This window comes from Phodopus roborovskii, unplaced genomic scaffold (genome assembly GCF_943737965.1).
Source record: "Phodopus roborovskii unplaced genomic scaffold, PHOROB, whole genome shotgun sequence".
Taxonomy (NCBI): Eukaryota; Metazoa; Chordata; class Mammalia; order Rodentia; family Cricetidae; genus Phodopus; species Phodopus roborovskii.
In genome coordinates, this window is record NW_026126541.1 from 12,873,239 (window position 1) to 12,895,724 (window position 22,486).

Here is a 22,486-nt window from a genome sequence, read left to right on the forward strand (position 1 = left end):
TAGTTCATAGGAACTCTTTGTCTGTTAAAGCAGTAACCATGTATTGGAAAAGTTGCCATCTGTTATTGGTTTTAGGTCAGCAATGCATCCAAACTTTGTTCAGTGAGTGACAATGTTCAGATTTAGGAAGTCTTTTCCTCCCGATCCACATCCAGAGCCTAAGGATGGTCACCATAACCCCTTCTCACATCATTTGCCTGTTTTGTGTTAACAAAATGAACTTATTCCTCTGTAAGGGAGCGTCTAACCTTCTTCTGCAGAGATTTAAACCAACAATAAAGAATTCCCCTCCTTATATTCAGTGTTGCCTCGGCCTTTACAACAACGGTCTGCTTGTTTCCCTTTGTTTTACTACTCTGCTTAGCAACCTGTGTTTGGAGTTTGTCAGAATTCTGGCAAAGAGAAGATCCTTCTTCACTCTGCAAAGATCTCCAAGTTCCTCTGCAGTCTCAAATCTGAGTCTCGTGGGAATTGTCTGATTTTATTTTACTTTTTTTTCCTTTTGACACTATTAATGAAATAAGCCAGACCGGTTTTATTTTTGCGGCCAGAGTATAGTTATTTTCTGGTACGAAAATGACACTGGGTCTTTCTGTGAGGACCTTGGTCATCCTCATACCCAGCATCGGTCAGGGCCGGGCAGGAGCCTTTCCACAGAGAAGCTCCTGGGCCAGGTGACGTGGACCACTCTGCTTGGGCAGTGAGCAAGCGTGAAGTAGAGGTGCCAGAAGGCTGAGCCTGGAGTGCCAGAGCCTCTGACCACAGCACGCTGTACTTTCTTGTGTGTGTGTGTGTGTGTGTGAGAGAGAGAGACAGCGGAGGGAGGCAGGTGTGGATGTGGGCACTCTCTGGGGATTTTTTTGCACCTAACTTCCTGAGGATGCACTGTGCTACCAGACTAAATACGATTCATCACTGCCACTGAGGCAGGGTGAGGGGAATGCTGAAAGGGTCCATTGGACTCGTGTGTTACATGCTTGCAGTAAGCAGTTCATGCCGGTGTGTAGTGCAAGGTTGCTTCTGAAGACAGTTTATTTGCTTGTTTGTTTTTATTAATCTTTTCACTTATTTTATACCCTGACTGCAGTTCCCCTCCTTCCTCCTATTTCCTTCTCCTCTTCCACTCACAGGGAGAGTTTTTGTTTTTTTTTAAGGGAATTGCTCCACTAGGCTGTTGAAACTGTTGTGTGACTGAATGCAATGACGACATTGGATTGGTCAGCTATGCCCAAGTCTCTAACCTACCCGTTGATGCTTCTCTTTCAGTGGATGATGCCACAGGAGTTATAAACTGCACCTGCTGGAAAAAGGACAATGCTGAGTCTGCATCAGGTAATTACATTTGTCACAGTCTCTTGATTTCCTGATAAACAAAGGGTTTTGCTCATCAGGCAACTCTCAGAGTGTTTTCACCCTAAGCCCCTGATGTCTTGCATTGGTGGCCCTGACACACTGTCCCCAGAGCTTTGGCTGGTGATTGCTTTAGTGGCAATTGCTTCTCTCCTATGGGGAATGAGGAAGGAATCCTGGAAGTTTCTACAGTACAGTTTTTACCTTGAATATTTTGCAAGTCAAGATATTGTAGCCTACTGGTCCATCAGGTCAGATCCCTTGACCAAAGCTTCTGAAGATTGCCCTTCCTCCTTGGTTGCCACTGATGTCACTGCTGCCATGATGTGGATTAGTTAGCCATTAGGTGACATAAATCTTAAAAACTGTATTTTGAACACATTGAGTAACTGGAGCATTTGGAATTACAAGAATATATTTCAGTGATGCCTGGTGTGTGTGTGGTGTGTGTGTGTGGGTGTGTGTGTGTGTGAGAGAGAGAGAGAGAGAGAGAGATTTTGTGTGTGTGTTTGTGTTACTAGTGTTACTAGGATAAAATCTAGGGCTTAAAAACATGCTGGGCAAGTATTCTTGCCATGGATTTACAGCCTTCGGCTCTCGTTAGGTAGTTTTTAAGGTTTATTTAATCTATTTTATGTGTATGGAGTTTTACCTGCATGTATATCTGTAGCACATACATGTAGTACCTACAGAGGCCAGTACCAGAAGAGGGTGTCAGGTCCTCTGGAAATGTAGTTACAAAGGATTGGAAGCCACCATGTTAGTGCTTGGAACCCAACCTGAGTCCTCTGTGAGAGCACGAAGTGCTCTTAACCCGAGGCGTGTCTCCAGCCCCTTACATAATTGTTGACATTCTCTTGTAGAGAACTCATGTCCAGTTCCAAGCACCCACATGATGACTCTCAGCCTTACATAACTGCAGTTCCAGGGGCTCCACAGCCGCCTTCTGATTTTACCATGCACCAGGCATATATGTGGTACATACAAATTCATTCAGGCAAAATATTAGTACACATAACAAAACAATTGCTTTTTAAGTTAGTTTTTCAAGACAGGGTTTCTCTGTTTATAGCCCTGGCTATCCTGGAACTTACTGTGTAGAGCAGGCTGACCTTGAACCTGGAGATTTGCCTACCTCTGGCTCCCAAGTGCTGGGATTAAAGGTGTGCACCACCACCCAGCATAACATTATTTTTAAAAAATTAAATTAAGATCATAATAACTGGAAGGGTGTTATGCATTGTTAGTGATCACTTTCAGCTTTGAGAAGTCACACATACTGGCATTCTTTTTTGTTCTGTGTTGTAACATACAGAGAATCATGGTACCCATGTGGGGTTGTCAAGTTTCTCTCTCCAATATCTAACCTCTGTGTCTGTCAGTGTATGTTGCTGGAATGTCTCCTGCTTATGAGGCCCCCTCTTTGCTTTTGCTATCATGTGTCAGAATCCCAGCTTGCCTTTGGCTGTACTGACCAATGGCATGCTCGTTTGCTTAGTTTCCCAGTGTACTTATATTTAGAAATTAGCTAGTTTTGTGTAACTTTAGCATTCCTATTCCTAATTTGAGAACATCTTAAACTCATGGCCCTGCTTTGCTTAGGAGGTATTATAGGTAGACCTAAGGCAAGAAATAAACCTGTAACTCAATCAGATATTGAGATTTTTGTACAGTTTAGGACACTTGTCTTAGTCTGTGGTTCTATAACTACTTTTCTAATTGCTGTGACAAAGTATCTGGCATAAGGAACTTTTTGTTTTTGGTGGTAGGGGTGGTGGGGTGGTGGAAGGTCTCACTATGTAGCCCTGGCTGCCGAACTCACTGTGTAGGTTGGCCTTCAGTCATAGAGATCCACTTGCCTCTGCCTTCTAATTGCAAGTGCCACCATGCACAGTCAGAAGGAACATAAGGACTGTTATGTTTCAGCTCACAGTTTTGTCAGCGAAGGCACGGAGACAGGTGAGTGGTGTCCCTGGGCACATCACATGCACAGGAAGCAGAGGAAGACTGCTACTGTCCCTTCACCACCTCCCTTTGGTTCATGTTCAGCTGGGGATCCCAGCCTGTGGATGATAGCACTCACAGTCAGGGTGGATTCCTTCTTTAGTTAAACCTTTCTGGAGCCAGCCTTGTGGACACACCCTGAGTGTGTTTCTGTGGGGATTCTAACTCCAGGCTAGTTGATGATGAAGACCCACCACCACCGTGCTGTTACACAGAATGCTCAGGCAGGTAACTTACTACACACAATTTGTCTCTCTGTACTGGAGGTTGGAAATCCAAGATTAAGTACGGAATGGTCTCGTGACTGGTAGAGGCTGGTCTCCACCTCCAGGATGGATGTTCTTCCTCTGGAGTACCCCCCACCCCCATGGCAAAGGAGCCGAGTGAGAGAAGGCCCCTGCACAGCTTACATCCACTGTCCTTGTGGGCTAAGCACCTCCCAGTCAGATCCACTCCTAACACTGCTGTGTTGTTACTGTGCTCTGAATGAATGTCCCTCAAAGGTCTATTAAATACTTAGTCCCCAGGGCTGGCAGAAATGGAAAAATATTGTAGACATATACGAGATGGGAACTAATGTGAGGTCATAGGGACATCCATCAAAGGGATGACTTTGTCTCATCACAAACCGTAGGGATCACCTGACCTTGGACTCGGATGACTAGAACTATCAGCCAAAATACAGCTCTGTATTCTACAAGTAGTCTGACTCAGTGTTTCATTACCATGATGGAACCCTGGCTGGTACAGTTTCAACCCATGAGACTTGAAGGGCAGAACATCATGCCAGCCACAGAAGCATTATACGTCATTTGCAGTTCATAGCTTTGTTCATGAATTTTTGCTCAGAAGGTGTAATTTGTCTAGCCACACTTGAGTTAAATGGAGGGTGTGCAAACTTCTATAAAGGGACAGATGGTAAATATTTTCTGTTTTGTAGACATGATCTACCTCAGCTACTCAACACTGCCATTTTAGCACAGGGTGGCCATGGATGATACATGGGACAATCCGGCATGGTTCTGACCCAATAAAACTCTAAACAGGCTATAGATTGATTTGATCTGTGGTTTAGATACTGTTTTTTGTATTCTAAATTAACTCTTTTTGAGCGAACAGGGTCTCACTATATTGCTCTGGCTGATTGAAACTCACACCGAACCCTTTGCCTCCCCAGTGCTGGCATCAAAGGGTGCTACCCATCCAGATTAATTCACTCTTTTTAACGACGTGGCATGATCAGGAACACTGTGTAACTCTTGTACTTAGTAATAGTGATGTCTTAGAACAACAGAATGGCAGTTAATACTGAGCACACCAAGAGGTAGATGTTTTAAAGTTGGAAAGCAGAAGAACCAGTGAGCAATTACAGAGTAGTTTCCATTTCAAAGCCAATAGAAAGAAAATGGTAAGTGTATCGGGGAAGCCTAGAATGGGGTCTTGTCATGTTTCAGTGAAGTGGTATTTTTAGATCGTTCCCAACTCACTCATTCGCTGCTTTTAATTTAATTGCCCCTAAGTTTAAAAACTTTCCATTGGAAGGTGGCCAAAAAAGACAATTTTTTAAAAACAAAATTTAGTTTGAGTCAAAATTATGTTCCAATCAGTTAAATAAAGGATGTAATGTGAACTATGAGTGTTACATTTACTGTACTGTTTGCATTTAGCTTATGAGCCAAGTTAAGAAGGCCCAGGTTTCACTGTTAGACTCTTGTCTTCAGGATCACAAAAGCCAAGTTCTGTCAAGCTCCCGCCATCTCGTTACATTCATTCAATTACACACCAGAGGCTGCTTTCATCAGTTTCGCTTAAATGAAAGCTGGGCCTCTTCTCAGATCAGCTGTCAGACTCATGTCGTTGGTGCTGCTTGGAGCTTTTATTATCTCCGGTGATGTCTGCATAGTGGCAATGGAGTCTATAAATACCCTTCAACGTCAGGTTGAGTGGAAGAGGACCTGGAAATAGGAACATGGGGAGAGCAGCCTTTAAGAAAGTGATTTTTGTGTATTTTCAGAAGGAACCCAGTGAGCTAAGCAGCCATGTTGCTTTGCATCTAGTTTCCTAGGCGTCAGTTACCAAAGGCTCACAGTTCTTCGTGCTTGCTTTGTTGCTATGGGCCTTGGTCCAGCAAATGTGCTCTAATGCTGCTACACATGACAAATCCATGACTGTTGAAACTATAGTTGGTCAGAAAATCCGATCAAAAGTGTTGTGTGATATTTTGATTGTGTTCTGACAAATAAAGCTTGCTTGGAGTCAGAGGGTGGAGTTAGCCACTAGCTGACCAGAATTAACCTCAGAGCCTTTGGAAGATGGAGGACAGGAAGTAGTAAGGTGTGGCAGAAAGGCATCTTGCTGTCTGTGTGGAGGAAGGACCCGAAGGGGCAGGTAGGGAGGACTGACTGGTGGCTTCTCTGCTTCTCCAATCTTTCAGGCTCTCAACCCCAAAATCTGACTCCTGCATTTCTACTAATAAAGAATAGAGTAATGCTTCATCTGGCACTCAACATGGCTTGAACCTACGACTCTGAGATTAAGAGTCTCATGCTATACCGACTGAGCTCCTCTGTGGAGACACCACACCATACCAAGACAAACCAGAGTACAGGAAATAAAGCAGCATTTAACAAATGCCTTTTTGGGTAGAGGATAATATCTGGAAAGAGTTGGCCATGATTCCTATCCTGCAGCTCACATAAAGGAACCTAAAGAAGACATGTGTATCTATCCCAATGAACATGCTATGTTCTAGTAAATCCCAACTGCTGGATCACTAAAAACAGTCAGGAGCAACAAGAGGAGTGGATTCAAAAATAAGATATTTTTAAATCATTATGCAACAGAAGGAAATGAAAAAAATAAGATATTTTTAAATCATTATGCAATAGAAGGAAATGAAAGAAATGTTAAAATAAAGCAAAGGGCAGTATGTGTGATGAGCATCATGCTTATAGCTTACTTAAAGTTTACATGAACCCATCCGTGCAGGCAGGCTGTGAGCAACAAAGCGTGCACAGTCTGTCATCTCATATAAAAACAGCCAGCGCGTGCCAGGGACAATGCAGTAACCCCAGCATTGGGAGGTAGAGGCAGGAGGATCAGACGTTCAAATTCACTCTTGCTGTATATTGAGTTCCAGGCCAGAGTGGACTGCATGAGACCCCAATAAACAAAACATCAGAAATCATACATGGCTTCTTTTGCTATTTGTTTTAATTTACTTCTTAGTGGTTTTGTTTTGTTTTTAAACATGGTCTCTTGTAACCCAGCTACTCTTGAATTCACAGCATAGCTGAGGCTAGCCTGGAACTCCTGACCCTACGCCTCCCTAGTGCTGGGTCACATTAAACGGCTCCACTCCCAGTCCCTCTTCCCAGTTAAAAATCAACAGAAAACTGGACATATTAGGCCGTGTTTGGTTGCTGTGGCAGGTTAGTGGGGGAGCTGTGAGCACACTTGCTTTGCTAATGACAAGTGTGAATGCAGGGTGAGGTTTTTCTGGCAAATGCAGTAACAAGTGACAGGTTGTAAAGTCAGTGAAAGTCCCCAAAGAAAATACTTGCCTAGAGAGCTCAGTCATTTGATGTCAAAAATACCACATATTTGTCACTTCCTCTGTCCATGGTTTGCAAAATTGAGTCATGGACGGTAGTCATGTGTATGTATGTTGTGTGCATATGAACATGTGTGTGTATGTGTGTGCATGTGAGCATGTGCATGTGAACATGTGTGTGCATGTGAACATGTGTGTGCACGTGAGCATGTGTGATATGTGTGTGCATGTGAACATGTGTGTGCATGTGAGCATGTGTGATATGTGTGTGCATGTGAGCATGTGTGATATTGTGTGCATGTGAACATGTGTGTGCATGTGAGCATGTGTGTATGTTATGCATGTGAGCATGCATGTATGTGTATGTGAGCATGTGTGTGTGCAGAAGTAGACTGCCATTGCCCTCATTTCCTTGGTTCATTCAGTGGAGGAGAGAGAGACATCAGGGTGGAGAAGAAGAATATCAGGGAGATGTCAGCACAGCTAAGAGCCCAGCTGAGATGCAAGTTAGGCTTCTCTGACTGCAGGTGCTGCCCTTCACACTGTACCTGCCCAATGCAGGTGATAAAAACCAAAATGAAAAGTCTTCAAAAGGGAAGAAATTTGCAGCAGACTAGCTAACTAAACTGCTATATTAACATGACAAGATGTTAGGTTGTGTGAAAGACTGAGTAATTCTTAGCACTCCAAGGCTGAAGCAGGGGTAGAGGGTTCAAGGTCATCTGGGGTTGAATAGCAAGACCACATTTCAAAAACCAAAGCAATAACAAAATGTTGAGTTATGTGGCTTCTGTGAATACATAGCTGTATTTAGAATTACAGTAGGCAGAACAGAGCATTGTAACTAGAGTTTTCTTTCCAGCCTGGTCCTGCCACCTTTCAGCCCCAAATAAGCACACAGATGCTATATTACTTATTAAACTGTTGGCCGATGTCTAGGGCTTCTCATTGGCTAGCTTTGTCTTAGTTATTAACCCATAACTACTAATCTGTGTATTTCTATATTGTCTTGGCTTACCGGAGAATGCCTGGACCTGTTACATTTGGTGGCTACATGGCATCTTTTCGCTATCTCTCTCTCTGGCTACCTTTCCCATAATTCTCCTCATCTCCTAGTCCCATCTGTCTTCCTGTCTCTATTGGACAAACTGTTTTATTCATCAACTAGTAAGAGAAGCATTTGTACAGAAGGACATTCCCCATCAGAACATTGGGTCTTTACTTAGTTACTCTGATTACAGAAAATGGCTGGATCCTCTGAGGCAGGTAGTGGACAGATTAGTATAAACCACGGTCTCTGCAGCCAGACATTGTAGTTCACCCTGCAGCCTTCCTTGTTAACCAGCTGTTTTATTTTGGACAAGTTGCTTGACTTCTCTGTGACACAAGTTTCTCACGTCTGAAATGAAGGCAGCAGAAGGAAGTAGCTGTGAGGTTTGGATGTGCTAGTGTATTATAAAGTCCATAAGAGAGCACATGTGCATACACACACACACACACACACACACACACACACACACAATGTGTACACACATGTGTATACACATACATGTACACACACATACATATACACATACACACACATACGTTCAGAATGTGTTGATGTATTGTATAGTCTGTAGAAGAGCACCTACACACACACACACACACACACACACACACACACACACACACACACACACGTTCAGGGTTCTTAACTTTGCCTGCCCGGTAGTTCCCAAATAGCCACTCTAAGGCTTGATATTAACTATAATTGTTTGGCCAATGGCTTAGGCATATTACTGCCTAGCTCTCACAATTAAATTAACCCATCTTTACTCATTTGTGTATCATCGTGTTTTTACCTACCAGTAATGTTCTGGTATGTTGCCTCTTTGGCAGCTGCATAGTGTCTCCCTGACTCCACCTTCCTTCTCTCTGTATCTTCGTTTGTATTTCCTGCCTGGCTCTATTCTGCCTGGCCATTGGCCAAATCAGCTTTATTTATCAACCAATAAAAGCAGCACATGGTCACAATGTACAGAAGGATGTCCCATATCAGGGCAGAGTCTCCGCACAAACACTAATACTGCAGAAACAACATAAGACATACAAATAAGAGGACTGTGCTCAGGGAACTGTTGAGGTGGTCATGCAGGGTTGGAAAGGACACTGCAGCCACCCTGGAACTTTGCCACTTGGCCTCACTCCAGAATCTTCTTGTGTTCTGCTTTTTGGGTTCTTATAGCTTATACTTCTGTGTAGATTTGAGAAGATATGAAGATCTCTAACAGAGCACATCACCAGGGAACAAATGTACTGCGTTGCTGTGTCCCCAGCATGGAGGGACACTTGCCTATGCCTCTCTTCTTTTCTCCTGCCCCCCACAGACGCAGCTGCTCCAAGCACTGCAGGAGAGCTAAGCATGACCTCACAGCTTAAGAGATTGCAGGAGACCATTAAGCAGAAAACCAAGATAGAAATTGGGGATGTCATCCACGTCAGAGGCTATGTGCGCATGTTCAGAGAAGAGCGAGAAATCTGTGCTACCCTTTATTGTAAGCACGGGGACTTCTGCCAAATGAGTGGCTCTTCTGGGTATGTGCTCTGTAAATGCTTGTTTAGCTCCAAGTCAGAACTGCAGACGATTCACATAAGATTTAAGTCTAATGGGGAAATTATGTTTAGCGTGTTTTTAGGAAAACAGCATTTTTAAATTTTATTTTGAAGAATGTTAATTACAGTAAATTGGGAAAGAGTGAATTACTAGCTGGGCGGTGGGAGCAAAGAAAAGTTGAAGAGTATCTGGACAGCACCACTGTTTCTGAAGTACTGTGAATTCTAAATGTCAGTCCATTAGGGCAGAGTGTTCCAGTTCCTCAAAAAGATGGAAATATCTTGAACACCATTAAGCCCATTAGTTTTAATGGAAATAGCTAATTAGAAATAGTCCCGAATCGCCCTTTTGCACTGTGCTGGCTGATTTTCAACTGAAAATCTCAAAAGCAGCCAGGCATGGGTGACACACACCTTTAATTCCACCACTAAGGAGACAGAGGCAGGCAGAGCTCCATGCAGTAGAGGCCAGCCTAGTCTACATAATGAGTTACAGGTTAGCCAGGGCCATAGAGAGGACCTGTCTTAAATAAATATATATATATTTCAAGGGCTAGCCCTGCAGTATGTCAGCATAACACAGAAATCACCAATGACAGTCCTGTCCCCACCCCAGATGTGGCTGTCACACACAAGGCATTGTCTTCTCTCTCAGGGGATGGCTGGGAACTGTCCTGTGATTCTAGACTTCCGTCCCATTGGTGATTTGGACGGGGAAGGAAGTGCTCTCGGAGTTACTTGTATGGCATCTTTTTCCTGGGGTGTTAGATAAGGTGGACGATCCAGTGTGGAACATTCAAATTGCAAGGATGCTTGAGCTACCTGCACTCTACAAGAGAGTATATGACCAGCCCTTCCGCAACCCAGCCCTAAAGGAAGAAAAGGCATTCAAGTAAGTTCCCTCATCATTGCTTGAGTGACGACAGCAGGGAAGCCTAGCAGTTGGAGCCAGAGACTGGGGTGACGGTACCAACCCTCAAATACCCACCTGAGTATGGTGGGGCTCCAGTCCTCTCTGCCTCAGTTTCCTCTCCTGAAAAGTGGAGGTGACTGTAGCACAGAGGTTCTAGGTTTGTGAAGGAAATGTGAGTATATTATAGTAAGAGTCACTAAAGGACTGGCGGGGAGCACGGGTGAATACCGTAAATGAATGGCGGGGAGCACAGTGAATACCGTAAATGAATGGCGGGGAGCACAGTGAATACCATAAATGAATGGCGGGGAGCACAGTGAATACCATAAATGAATGGCGGGGAGCACAGGTGAATACCGTAAATGAATGGCAGGGAGCGCAGTGAATACCGTAAATGAATGGCGGGGAGCACAGGTGAATACCGTAAATGAATGGCGGGGAGCACAGGTGAATACCGTAAATGAATGGCGGGGAGCACAGTGAATACCATAAATGAATGGTGGGGAGTGCAGTGAATACCGTAAATGAATGGCGGGGAGCGCAGTGAATACCATAAATGAATGGCAGGGAGCACAGGTGAATACTTGATGGTGGCTGGAACGTCTTCAAATTACAGGAAATCTCTAAACTCACAGATCCAAGAAGCTTAGCAAACCCTGAAGTGAGAACCATGGAGAAAACTGCACAAGGCTCTTCATAGTCAAAACACTGCCACAGTGCACCGCCACCCTGATCCTGCAGTTCCCTCCATAAGACAACAAACTCACCTGGGTTGTTCTCAACCAGGACAGATTTTATTCCTATATAGTGGAACAAACAAACAGAGCCCGAGAAGAATATGAATATGCAGGCATTCACTAAAATATGAGATGAGATGAAGAAAATCACTCATCAGTGGCGTCCTGGTGGTTTCAAGCTGGGGGGGGGGGTGGCAGAATGAGGCATTGTCTTAGGATTACTATTGCTGCAATCAAATACCAAGACCAAAGTAACTTGGGGAGGAAAGGGTTTACTTGGCTTACACTTCATATCACTGTTCATCATTGAAGGAAGTCAGGACAGGAACTCAAGCAGGGCAGGGACCTGGAGGCAGGAGCTGACGCTGAGGGCATGGAGGATGCTGCTTGCTCAGTCTCCTTTCTTATAGAGCCCAGGACCACCAGCCCAGGGGTAGCCCCACCCACAATGGGCTGGGCCCTTCCCCATCAATCACTAATTAGGAAAATACTCCACAAGCTTGTCTGCACCACACTCTTAGGGAGGCATTTTCTCAGCTGAGGTGCTCCCTCCCCTTAAATGACTATAGCTTGTGTCAAGTTGACATAAAAGTAGCCAGCACAGAAAGGATCCTTTTTATTGGGTTGGGGGCAGAGGAGTTAGAGAGACAGCTCAGTGGGTAAAGTGTGTTCCCCAAGCGTGAGGACAAGGCTGGGAAGGCTGGTGCTCAAGCCGGCGTCCGTGGGGGACGGAAGGCAGGATCGCTGGGGCCGCTGTCCGTTTCTTTACCTCTGTAGTCAATGAGAGGTGGGGTCTCAGGGAATAAGGTGAAGAGTGACAAAGCAGGGCATCCAGTGTCTTCCTCTGGCCTCTGCATGCACACAACACACACACACACACACACACACACACACACACACACACACACACACCACACTTTTTTTTTTCCATGCTAGAGAATGAACCAGGACCAAACTCAAGCTAGGCAAGTAGTCTACCACTGAGCTGTACCCACTGCCCTGTCTCTGACTTCCTAAACATGCAAATATATTACTTATACGATAAGTCATATAACACAAGCAGAGGTTTATAGCACAGTAAGTGGAAATTGTCTCCAAGCGCTACCACCCAGAGGTTACCAGCGCTCCCAGGTTGCCATGGTTCCCTTATGTGCCTTTATTCTGTGCATATAATCTATTATTAGTGTCTGCCAGTTCGTACAGCTCTACCACACCCACATGATGGCCACTGTAAGAATTACCCTTTTTAAAAACAAACAAACAAACAAACCCCCCCAAAACCAACAACAACAAAAAGCAATCGCCAGCACGGAAGGCGTCCCTTAGCTAGCTTTTGGTTTTGTGCACAGTGTAGGCAGCAGAGGTGACAGTTCCTGCAAGGCATTTTAAAATTCTGCCCCTGCAGCAGTACAGACGCCTTGGATCCTGGTGGCCTCACATCTTTGTTGAGTGAGAAAATCAAAGAATTCCTCCAGGAAAAGGACGTGCAAACCTTCTACCAGCAGGAATTGGAAATAGAAGAGTCCTTGCAGCCCCTGGCCAGCCAGCTTGTGACTCACAGCACCTGTCCCAACCAAGTAAGTGCAGCATGCTCATGGGGGACCCTGCCCTGCGCCTGCAGCTGAAGGGTGAGTGCATGAGTGATTGGTGGGAAGACTCCTGCAGGGGATGGACTCCGAAAGCAGAGATCACAGTTCTAGCATGTACCATTTCTATTCTGGAAAGGTCACTGACAACTAGGAATTTGAAATGCAGCTGGGCCTGCCCTTGTCCGGTCTTCACTCAATCACGTTACACTTAATGTCTGAGTAGAAAATAATAGCAGGCTAAGGTCACAGCACCTAGTTGCTAGTACTCACTGAGATGGGTGTTTAATCTCAGAGCAAGTAAGTGAGGGTATGGGGGTAAGAGGAGAGAATTACCCTCCCTCCAAGCTGACAGTTGGACAGCAAGATGACACCTGGGCCAGGGTTTTTAATGACTTGGTCTTTTCCTTGAAAAAGCTAATCTCTCCTGTTGTAGGAATTCACATAAAGTGCGTTCAGTCACATTTATAACTAAAACGCTCAAAGAGCTTTCCTGTTGCTCTTGGTGACTCTGCCCTTGTCCCTCGTGTTCCAGGCTGGTTTGTTATTTGGTCTTCTACATTATATGAAGTCATGACTTACCAGAAATTGTGGGTTAGGCTTTTCCTTGCCTTGCTGTTCTTGGGTTTGTGCTGTTGCGTGTGACTGTGTATTGACTTTGAACTGTGTGTGCTCAGCTCACAGATGACCTTTCAGCCTCCTCGCCTGCCTGCTGCTCCCCTCTCACTATCTTCAGAGAGCAGTGTGCTCTTCAGTGTGTGTGGCAACCCTGGTACTCGCCCTCCCTGCCCTCTGTCAGTTACATTCGTGTCTGATGTCACTGCCGCTTGTCCCTGGCTGTCCTTACGCTGTTACATCCCGGTCTGTGAAGTCACTGGCACATGTTTGCCCACCTGTTGGTCTACCAGAATGTAAGACCTGTGAGGAAGAGGCCATCTGTCTTGTTCTTTGCTCTACACGAACTCCAGTAGGTTGGGAGAAAGCAGACTCCAGTTAAGGAATGGTGGCTTTTTAAATCCAGATGGTCCCAGAAAGTGACGAGTCTGTTTTCCTCCTATCCTCCAGCCCCCCAGCCCTCGCTTCTGATCCCCGGGACAAGCGCTGTCCTTGTCTCCTGAACACGCACCTGACTGTATGCTGAGCTTGTATTAGCAGTGGTGTTTGTGTCCTGTCCCCTCTTTTTACCCACATGGGAATGCACTGTGGTCTTCTTCAGGAGACCTAGCTTTCCAGTGAGCATCTTTCTGCTCTTTCCTGGTAGGACATAGAGTTTGCCACCATCTGAAAGCTTTCATTACCTATACCCAAGGATGAGTTCACGCACATACTCAGTCTCTGTTCTGCCGCTGTCTTGACACTTTCCAGTCCTCTCCCATCACTGGCCAGGATGCTCTGAGTGTCCTCACTCTGCATGCTCCTGGTGGAACAGGTACCATCTCACCATCCTTCTTGGATTGTCCACATGCCTAATTACCTCTTCCTGGCAACAGGCTGTGTGCCCAGTGACCCAGGGTTTCATACAGAGACATAAGGGATAGTGTTTCAGAAAATATCAGGTGGAGGTCATGGCTGGGAGCTTTGCTCTTTGCCAAAGTTGCCTCTAACCAGCCTCAGCTCTCCAGCCGTCTACCTCCCGTTGTCCATCTTTCTGTTTGCTCTTTTAGAAGGTCCTCAGAGCCAAAGACCCTTTAGGACTTCTGATGGCTCTCAGTGTATTTGCCAGTAACTTCCTCCATCCCTGTCTTCTCTCCCCTTTTCCTTTTAAAACATCTTTTAAATTACATGCGTGTGTGCACATGTGTGGGAGTGTAGAGGTATGAGGGCAGCCTGCAAGACTCCATTCCATTTGGGACCTGAAGCTCATGTTATTAGACTTGGAGGCACACACCTTTTCCAGCTGAGCATCGCACAGGTCCTTTTTTTTTTTTTTTTTTTTTTTTTTTTTTGAGACAGATATTGTTCTATAGTCCAGGCTGTCCTGGAAGTTTCGAAATAACTCAGACTGGTCTCAGATTCATAGTCCTTCTAATCACACGTGCTACCATGCCCACGACGAGGAAACATTAAGTAGTGAAGCCATGATGGCTGCAGTGAACTCGAAAGACGTAAGGACTCCCCCGTCAGATTGTCCTATGGGAAGTTTTGGCATGGTATCTTTTTGAAAAGGCTTAGAGAAGAAAAGTGTATCTGTCCAGTGTGAATATGATGCTGTATTTGTTTTTCTTTGCAAACGATTTCTTCCATCAATTATGAATCAGTTGGTCGAATTGCACTGCTTGGGAGGTCAGTGTCACTCAATTGAATTCCATTTAATAGCACCCTGGGAGACTGCAGATGCTCACAGTGATGCAGAAACCTGAGAGCCTGGGCACTCTCCATTGCCACTCATGAAAGCTCAATTCCCTTTCTCTCCATTTCTTTCTTCTGTTTTTTTTTTTTTTTTTCCTAACGTCACTCTTCTTAGCAAATCCAGAAACATGATAAGCAGATCTTGCAAAGCCATTGTTTCTCTGACAGCTGGATGGATACTGAGTTTGTGTGGGAGCTCAGACTCTGTATATTTCAGGAAGCCACCGCTCCTGCAGGGCCTGAGTCTCAAGTCACTGCCTCGCTCTGTGAGCAGTTTTGGTTTCCTGAATTGTGCGTGTTTGTCATTGTTCTTTTGAAAATGACAAGCAGAACGCAGACCTCAGTCCAGGAAGCTGCTGGCCTTCCAGAAGAGACACCCTCCTGCCCCTGCCCTCCCCCTCCCAGACCCTGAGAGCACATCCTGAGGTCACATGAGGCAAGTGTCTCTGGAAAGATGATTCCCATATTGTGTCTAGTTGTGGAGAGCTGAGTTTGCTTCGTCCTCCCTGTCACAACTGCAAGCCTTCGCTCTCCCAGGCCTGCACGCCCTCTTCCCGCCAACCTTGCCTTCCAGAGGAGGGAGCACACGTGGAAAATTGCCCAGCAGTGTGAAGGCTAGGCTGTGAACAGACAAATCAGAATTGAAGCACAGAGCAGTTAACAAGTGTGACCCTGCAGAGCAGACTTTGGGGCGAGCCCAAACACCTGCCTGCTCTGCTGACACAGGCCTAGAGTGTGCTGACTCGGCACAAGGAAAGCCTGTTGGGTGAATTCATAAGCCAGTCAGTGTGGGGAGTTAGTCACAGGTGATGGAAGATGAAACTTACTTCCCTCTCTTCCCTGTGCAGGAGGAATCAAAGAACAGCACCACTTCCGGTACAGCTCACAGTGTGTTTAAGAATGCTGTTCAGCTGCTGCAGGAAAAGGGACTCGTGTTCCAGAAAGACGGTGGCTTTGATAAGCCGTACTACGTAAGAGACCTGCAGCTTAAGTTCCCCTTTGTAGCTTCCATTACAAACACATTAATACTTAGGAAAACCTACCTACTCGTTTCCAAAATAGTCATCAGGAGGTATGTAAGTCAAAATCCTGTTAGCTCTGACCTTTTCACAATCTGATTCTCCTCATCCCTGGTTTTGTGAGACAATCTTGCTCCATAGCCCAGTCTGGCCTAGGCTGGCCTTGAACTGATAACCTTCTGCCTCCACCTCTCCAATGCTGCGATTGTAGGCATGTGCCACTACACCTGACCCACCTAATATCCTTCTAAAATATTTTTGTGCATTGATAGATGTATAATTTACAAATATGGCCCTATGCCTTTTTTGTTTTATTTCTTTAAAAAAGCAACCATCTTCTAACTCAGAAATCCTTATCCCCACACCATCGGGCCAGGTGAGAGTCAGGTACTTCCTGCTCACTGTAGAGTGTTTACCATCACCCTGGCCTCACCACTGAGCACCATACCATCTTCCATGTTGCGATAACCAAAAATGCTGTTAGGCACTGCCAAATGTCCACCGCTGTAAGTAACACTTGGCAGCTCTTTTAGGACCAGGGGCTATCCCCGTCACCTTCGAATGTTAGTACCTGTGATCTTTTGGGACCAGGGGCCATCCCAGAACTTTCTAGCCATCCTTTTGTGATGAACACTTTGATTGTCACAGATAGTGTTGTCTGGCCCTACCTACATGGCTATCTATGTGAGTTCATGTCAGTATTTCCGAGACCTACCCAGGAAGGAGCAACCGGTTAGGGAACAAAGGGTCCTTAGTTAAGCTCTTGGGTGGCACCTCTAGTCGGCTTCCCTGAAGGCCTTGCCCAGCAACCTCCCCGCTGCGTCCTGGCATGGCAGTTCAAGTTAAAGGTTTGCTTCTTGCTGCCTACCTCTGATACTGGAGGCACTGAGCTGAGAATACCCCCCCCCCCAGCCATCCATGTCCACTGCGGAGGTGGCTTACGGGGAACATGAATCTCCTGGAGACAGGCTGGGGGGCCTCACCGCTTTCAGACTCAGCAGAGCATCCCCTCTTTGGAGGGGTTTGTTTCCTTCCTTGTCTGTTTAAGCAGGAGGGTTTTCCAGTGTTGAGTAACTTGTGGGAGAGGCAATCCCGAATAACACCCATCCAAGGATGGGAGGGTGAGTAGGACATGGTGGCCACTGTAAGCCAAGCAGGGGAACTGGGCTGCAGTCCTCTTGGACACCTGTGCCTCCTTGCACTCTGGGTTGGCCTCTCTGAGGATCTGTAGAGAGCAAACCTCCCTGTGAAGCAGCCAGAGCCACCGCAGCTGCCCTGGGCGAGGTGTGGCAGGGCTGGGAACTTCCTCCTGTGTGTGAATCACCATGAGCTGGAAGGGTTGGTCAAACAAGAATAGACACCATGTCCCCTTCTGTGACTGACCCCTCCCCTTCAACTCACGCCTCATCTGTGGGTTTCCTTTCCCCCTGAGGCCCTGCTGGACATAGTTACCATAGCAACGCCAACACTTCTGTCTGTCCCCACATTTTATCTTCACACTGACCTCGTAAGTTAAAAGTCATCGGGTACCCTGCTCCTGAGTCAGTGTTCCTTTCCTCCCTCCCTCCGTCCCTCCCTCCCTCCCTCCCTCCCTCCGTCCCTCCCTCCCTCCCTCCCTTCCTTCCTCCCTTCCTCCCTCTCTTCCTCCCTCCCTCCCTCCTTTCCTTCCTCCCTTCCTTCCTCCCTCCCTCCCTCCCTTCCCACTCCCCAGTCTTCTTTCCTTCCCTTCTTTCTTCTTTCTGTCCCTCTTTTCATTTGTCTTACCTCTCCTGCTCCCTCCCCTTCCTGCCTTCCCTCTCTTCCTCTTTGCCCTCCCCTCTCCTCCCCTGACTCTTCTGTTACTGCCTCCGTAGATGAACTGGGTTCTCTGTCTTGCTTGCCTCCCTGTGCCCATTTCTTCTTTAATTCTTCCTTGTGCTTTAAAGGAATAGAAACTAGAGAAATGCAAGACAGGCGCGGGGGCTGAGAGGAAGGAGGTGGTGGATGAAGGCCAGAGGCTTTGCGCACTTGTAGGCCTTCAAAAGCACACAGCAATAAGAGAAATGTTGTGAGTGTGTAACAAGTGTGTAAGAGGCACAGAATTGTACTTTTACTCCACCATCTGGCCCTGATGAACCAGCTCCTGAGAGTGACCCAGGTGCTTAGGGACAGAGCTGAACTGCGCAAGCCCAGCATCAGTCACAGCCCCACGGAGGACAGATGCTTGTCATGGGGTCTGTAGAATTGCCCCTCAGGCTGGCTTGAATCCTGAGTGACACACACTGCTGTGTTCCTGAACCATGTTTTCTCTCTGGACTCTGTAGGTAACCAACAAGGACAAAGACCTGCACCGAAAGATCTACCAGATCATTAAGGAAGACTGCCAGAGACCAAACCGTAAGTGGCGTGAGGTACAGATGGCGAGGAGCTGGTGTGTCCAGATTCCCTCCCCAGAACTGGACGGAACCAGATTTCCGTTAACTCAGGAAGAAGGCAGCCTGTTTCCTCTCCTTTAACACACGAGTTCTACTCCACTAGTTACTTGGATTTTGGTTGGATGGAGAAGTCAGCATTGGAGCTCCTTGAAGCACCCTGGGATTTCTGGTCCTGTAGGGGACAAGCTGGAGGCTGACCTGAAGGGAGCCACCATGTTTAGCTTTGAGATGACGCCTAGTCCCCATGTCTTCAGTTACATTGCCTTTGAATGTAAACTTGACATTTCCCCTCCTTTCAGACATCAAGGCCTTTTAGTGTGGGGCAGACTGGTTCATGAACAATGGAATTCAGTCATCTTGTAAATGAAATGGCAAAGTCTGGTTTTGTGAGGTTAGGTCGGCCTCTAGTGGCCAGATACTCACGCTGTAGTTAGTGTGACAACAGGCAGCCATTCCATGCTAATTACAAGGAAGCCATAGACCTTTGAGTCTTATGGATGTGTCAGTATTCAAGGTGACTCTTCAGAGTCTGCCTCGCAAACATATGCCAGTAACAAACACTTCTGTCAGCATGATCTGAAGCAGGAAGGGTCGTTGTCCCGGGTCCCCATCACTCCCTTCAGACCCAGACAGACAGGTTGAGTCCCCGGGCAGAGTGGGGCCAGGTCATCCAACCTGTTGTTTAGGATGCGGTGAGAATCAGAACCCAATGTAGTGTGACAACCAGTCTTTAAAAAGGCAGGGGTGGAGGGGTGTGGGGGAGCTGGAGAGATGTAAGAGCATGTAAGAGCACTGGCTGCTCTTCCAAAGGTCCCAGGTTCAATTCCTAGTATCCATATGGCAGCTCACAACTGTCTACAACTCGAGTTCCAGGGGATCTGACACCTTCACACCGACATACATACAGGCAAAACACCAATACACTTAAAGTGTAAATAAATATTTAAAATAACAACAAAAAACCCCAAAGCATCCTCTTATTTTAGCAAATGAGCATTATCTGGTTTATTCAGAATAGTAATAAAAGTGTCCTAAACCCCAGGCCCCTCAGCCCAAGGGTGATAGGTATTGGGGCTGAAGAGCTTGTAGCCTGGCACCTGTAAAGTAGACAGAAGGGCTTTGCACTTCCTTTGCTGGAGGACCTACAGCCTGGTGACCATCAGCATAGCAAGAATGACAAGTTTGTCTGGAAAGATGGCTCAGTGGGTGGAATTTTTTGCTATGGAACCCTGATAATCAGTTCAAGTCCCTGGAACCTATAACAACATTAGCTTCAGTAACACACACCTGCATTCCTAGCACCCCTATAGCAAAATGGGGGACAGAGTTGGGAGACCGTCCAGGGAGCTTGTAGGCCAACTAGCTTGGAATATACAGTCAGTGACAGAAACCATCTGCTGTGGCATGTGCGTGTTCACGCATGTACGCGCGCGCTCTCACACACACACACACCAGTAAAATATGTAAAAGAAATAAAGTGACATGTTTTATAGACAGCCATTGGTCAGCTCCTGCCAGGCTAGTGAGCCGATCGGGGTAGGTAGGCCCTGTCACTTGGTCCACACGGGAGTGACGAGGACCCTGCAGGTGGTCACAGCAGGCAGGGAAGCAAGCCACAAGGGGGTGAGCTTGATACAGCCTGACCCAACAGAAAACGCCAATCACTGGGCTGTTCATCACCCCCAGTACCCTGACTTCTGGATGGGAAAACAAGCTTTGCCTCTTTCTCATTGGATAGTATACCCTACATGCTTAGCATTGCTGGTTTTCCTGGAGATCTGTGGGCTCGGGGACCTTCATGCTGTGCTCCCAACACTTGAGGGCCTCTAAGAGCCATAGGCCTGTCATGTAAGTCAAATAACTCCCAGGAACTGAATTCTTGGTAACAGGGTACTGGTGCAAGACCTCACAGGGACTCTCTTAGTATTGGCTGTGACCACTCGTCATCCTGTTGTCATAACCTATGGCACTAAAAAAGATTGTCCCTATATAATAATGTATACAGAGCCTAAAAGGTCAGACAGTGCAAAACTGCATTGTGAAGTCAGATACCACACCCTCTCCACGCCAGGCCAGCATCTGTCCGGGGATGCTCTGCACACTTGCAAACAGAGTCCGTCTTTTTTAGAAACTCAAGGTTAGCCTGAAATCTGTATTGTCTCCACCTTGCATGAAATCATTGGTAATAGCACTGTGCATAGAAAAGGGCCTCAAACTTGTAATAACTGTGTGGTATTCCATGGGTGGGCATTTATTTCATCATTCCTACTGGGCCTTCAGTTCACTTCTTGCCTTTCATGTGAAGTAAGCATCGGGCTGATGTTTGAAGGACTGGGGCTCCTTGTTCCCTTGTGGGTAACTGAACAAAGGCCGAGGCCACAGCAAGGAAAGTGTCTTCAGTAAGCCCGTCTTAGGTCCCCCTGGAGGGGTTTGTCTGAAGGTGGACAGCGTGTGGCATGTGAAAGAGCCTGGCTACAGAAAGGTGACAGTAGTCTCGATATGGAGGGTTAGTGTGAGAAGTAAGTGATCTGGTGTCACGAAGCTCTTGAGGGTCCGAACTTAGGCTAGAAAGGGCTGGGAAAGGTGGGGTTCTCCTTGCCCGTGGGACGGTGACTGGTAGCCTAGAGGGATGAAGGCTCAGTCCAGCTCTCTACCCCGGTGATTTCAGATGGAATTTTTGTGTGGATTTTTCTCCATTACAGGTGGCTTATAGGTTAGAAACCCTGGATTTCTGCTCTAAGTATGGTATAGCAATGTTAGTAAAAAGAGTTCTACGTTGAAAATGCCTTTTTACTTTGGAAAATGTTCTCACGGGTGGAAGACCTAAGGACAAAACACACACACACAGGCTCTTCTCACCTAGATTCACTGGCAGACTTCAGCTCTTCAGGACAGGGGTGGCCTTCTACATACAAAAATGTCCTTTTCACAGACAGTGGAGCTGCTGGTGGTTCTAAAATGACAGGGCACAGCCACTAGAGGTCGCAGTGTGATTCTTGTTAGCCCAGGACCTTAGAGCATGGGAGGACCACAGATTGTTCCTGCCCGGTAAGGGAAGGATGGTAAGAGTTGGGGTGCTCTGACGTGCTCGAGGCTGCAAAGCGCTGAGTACCTTCCTGGACCTAAAACCCTTTCGTTACCATGAGGATGCCAGGGCTGGGCTCCAAGGGCAGGGCTTTCTTTTAGAGATGAGTTTCAACTTTGGCTCAGGGTAATGTTTATGTCAGAGGCCAGGGGTTCAATGCTGTGTACCAGGGTGAAGGGTTTGTCAGGACTACACAGCCTTCGGGTCATGGATATTCAGTTAGTGATTGGAGCTCTTGGATGTTGAAGATGAGAGCATTGAGAAGCGGGTTGTGTCACTACATGTGTGAGGAGCCCGGAGCTGGTTCTGGCTGTGTGGTCATGTAGACTGGTGTACCTCAGACCTCGATGTGAGAAGAGTCACCTGGATCTTTCTGTGATGCCAGTGCCGGCTCAGGAGGCCTAGAGTGGGGTAGAGGAGGGCCCGCCCATCACCATCATGTTCAGTGTCTTCCCTCACCCACAGATGTGGAGAAGGGCTGCCACTTGATGCACATCCTGAGCTGCGTGCGCCTGAACCTCCGCTGGAACCTGAACAAGGCTGTGCTGCAGCAGGTGCTGGAGCTCCTGGAGGACCAGAGTGACATCGTGAGCACCGGACCTCACTACTATATGGCCTTCTGAGCAGGACGGCTGCGCAGAGATGGGCAGCTTTACCCCAGCGTCCACCCGTGGGCATTGTCCAGGAACTGATGTCTATTTAATCTCACAGTAAATCCTAACGTAGTCATTGGAAAATAGGACCCTTCTACTTTTGCTGTGTCCCTGAGATACGTGGCTTTGATATCAGCCATGGCAAACACAAACCGTATCACTCGGAACAGAATGGGAGAAAACAGTGTTGCTGGCTCCATCGCTGTCTGAACTCGGGGACCCTATCTT

The 22,486-nt window shown here is 46.7% G+C and overlaps 1 protein-coding gene across 1 annotated transcript in view; it reads left to right on the forward strand.

The window, feature by feature from the left end:
- Stn1 (STN1 subunit of CST complex) overlaps positions 1 to 22,259 on the forward strand; it is a 32,815-nt gene extending 10,556 nt beyond the window's left edge. The window contains exons 4-10 of the mRNA XM_051200096.1: positions 1,267 to 1,332; positions 9,277 to 9,444; positions 10,271 to 10,394; positions 12,558 to 12,729; positions 15,936 to 16,058; positions 18,410 to 18,482; positions 22,071 to 22,259. Coding sequence (XP_051056053.1) covers positions 1,267 to 1,332; positions 9,277 to 9,444; positions 10,271 to 10,394; positions 12,558 to 12,729; positions 15,936 to 16,058; positions 18,410 to 18,482; positions 22,071 to 22,228 — 884 coding nt within the window. The 3' untranslated portion in view covers positions 22,229 to 22,259. The remainder of the gene's footprint in view (positions 1 to 1,266; positions 1,333 to 9,276; positions 9,445 to 10,270; positions 10,395 to 12,557; positions 12,730 to 15,935; positions 16,059 to 18,409; positions 18,483 to 22,070) is intronic.
- Positions 22,260 to 22,486: the final 227 nt, after the last annotated feature.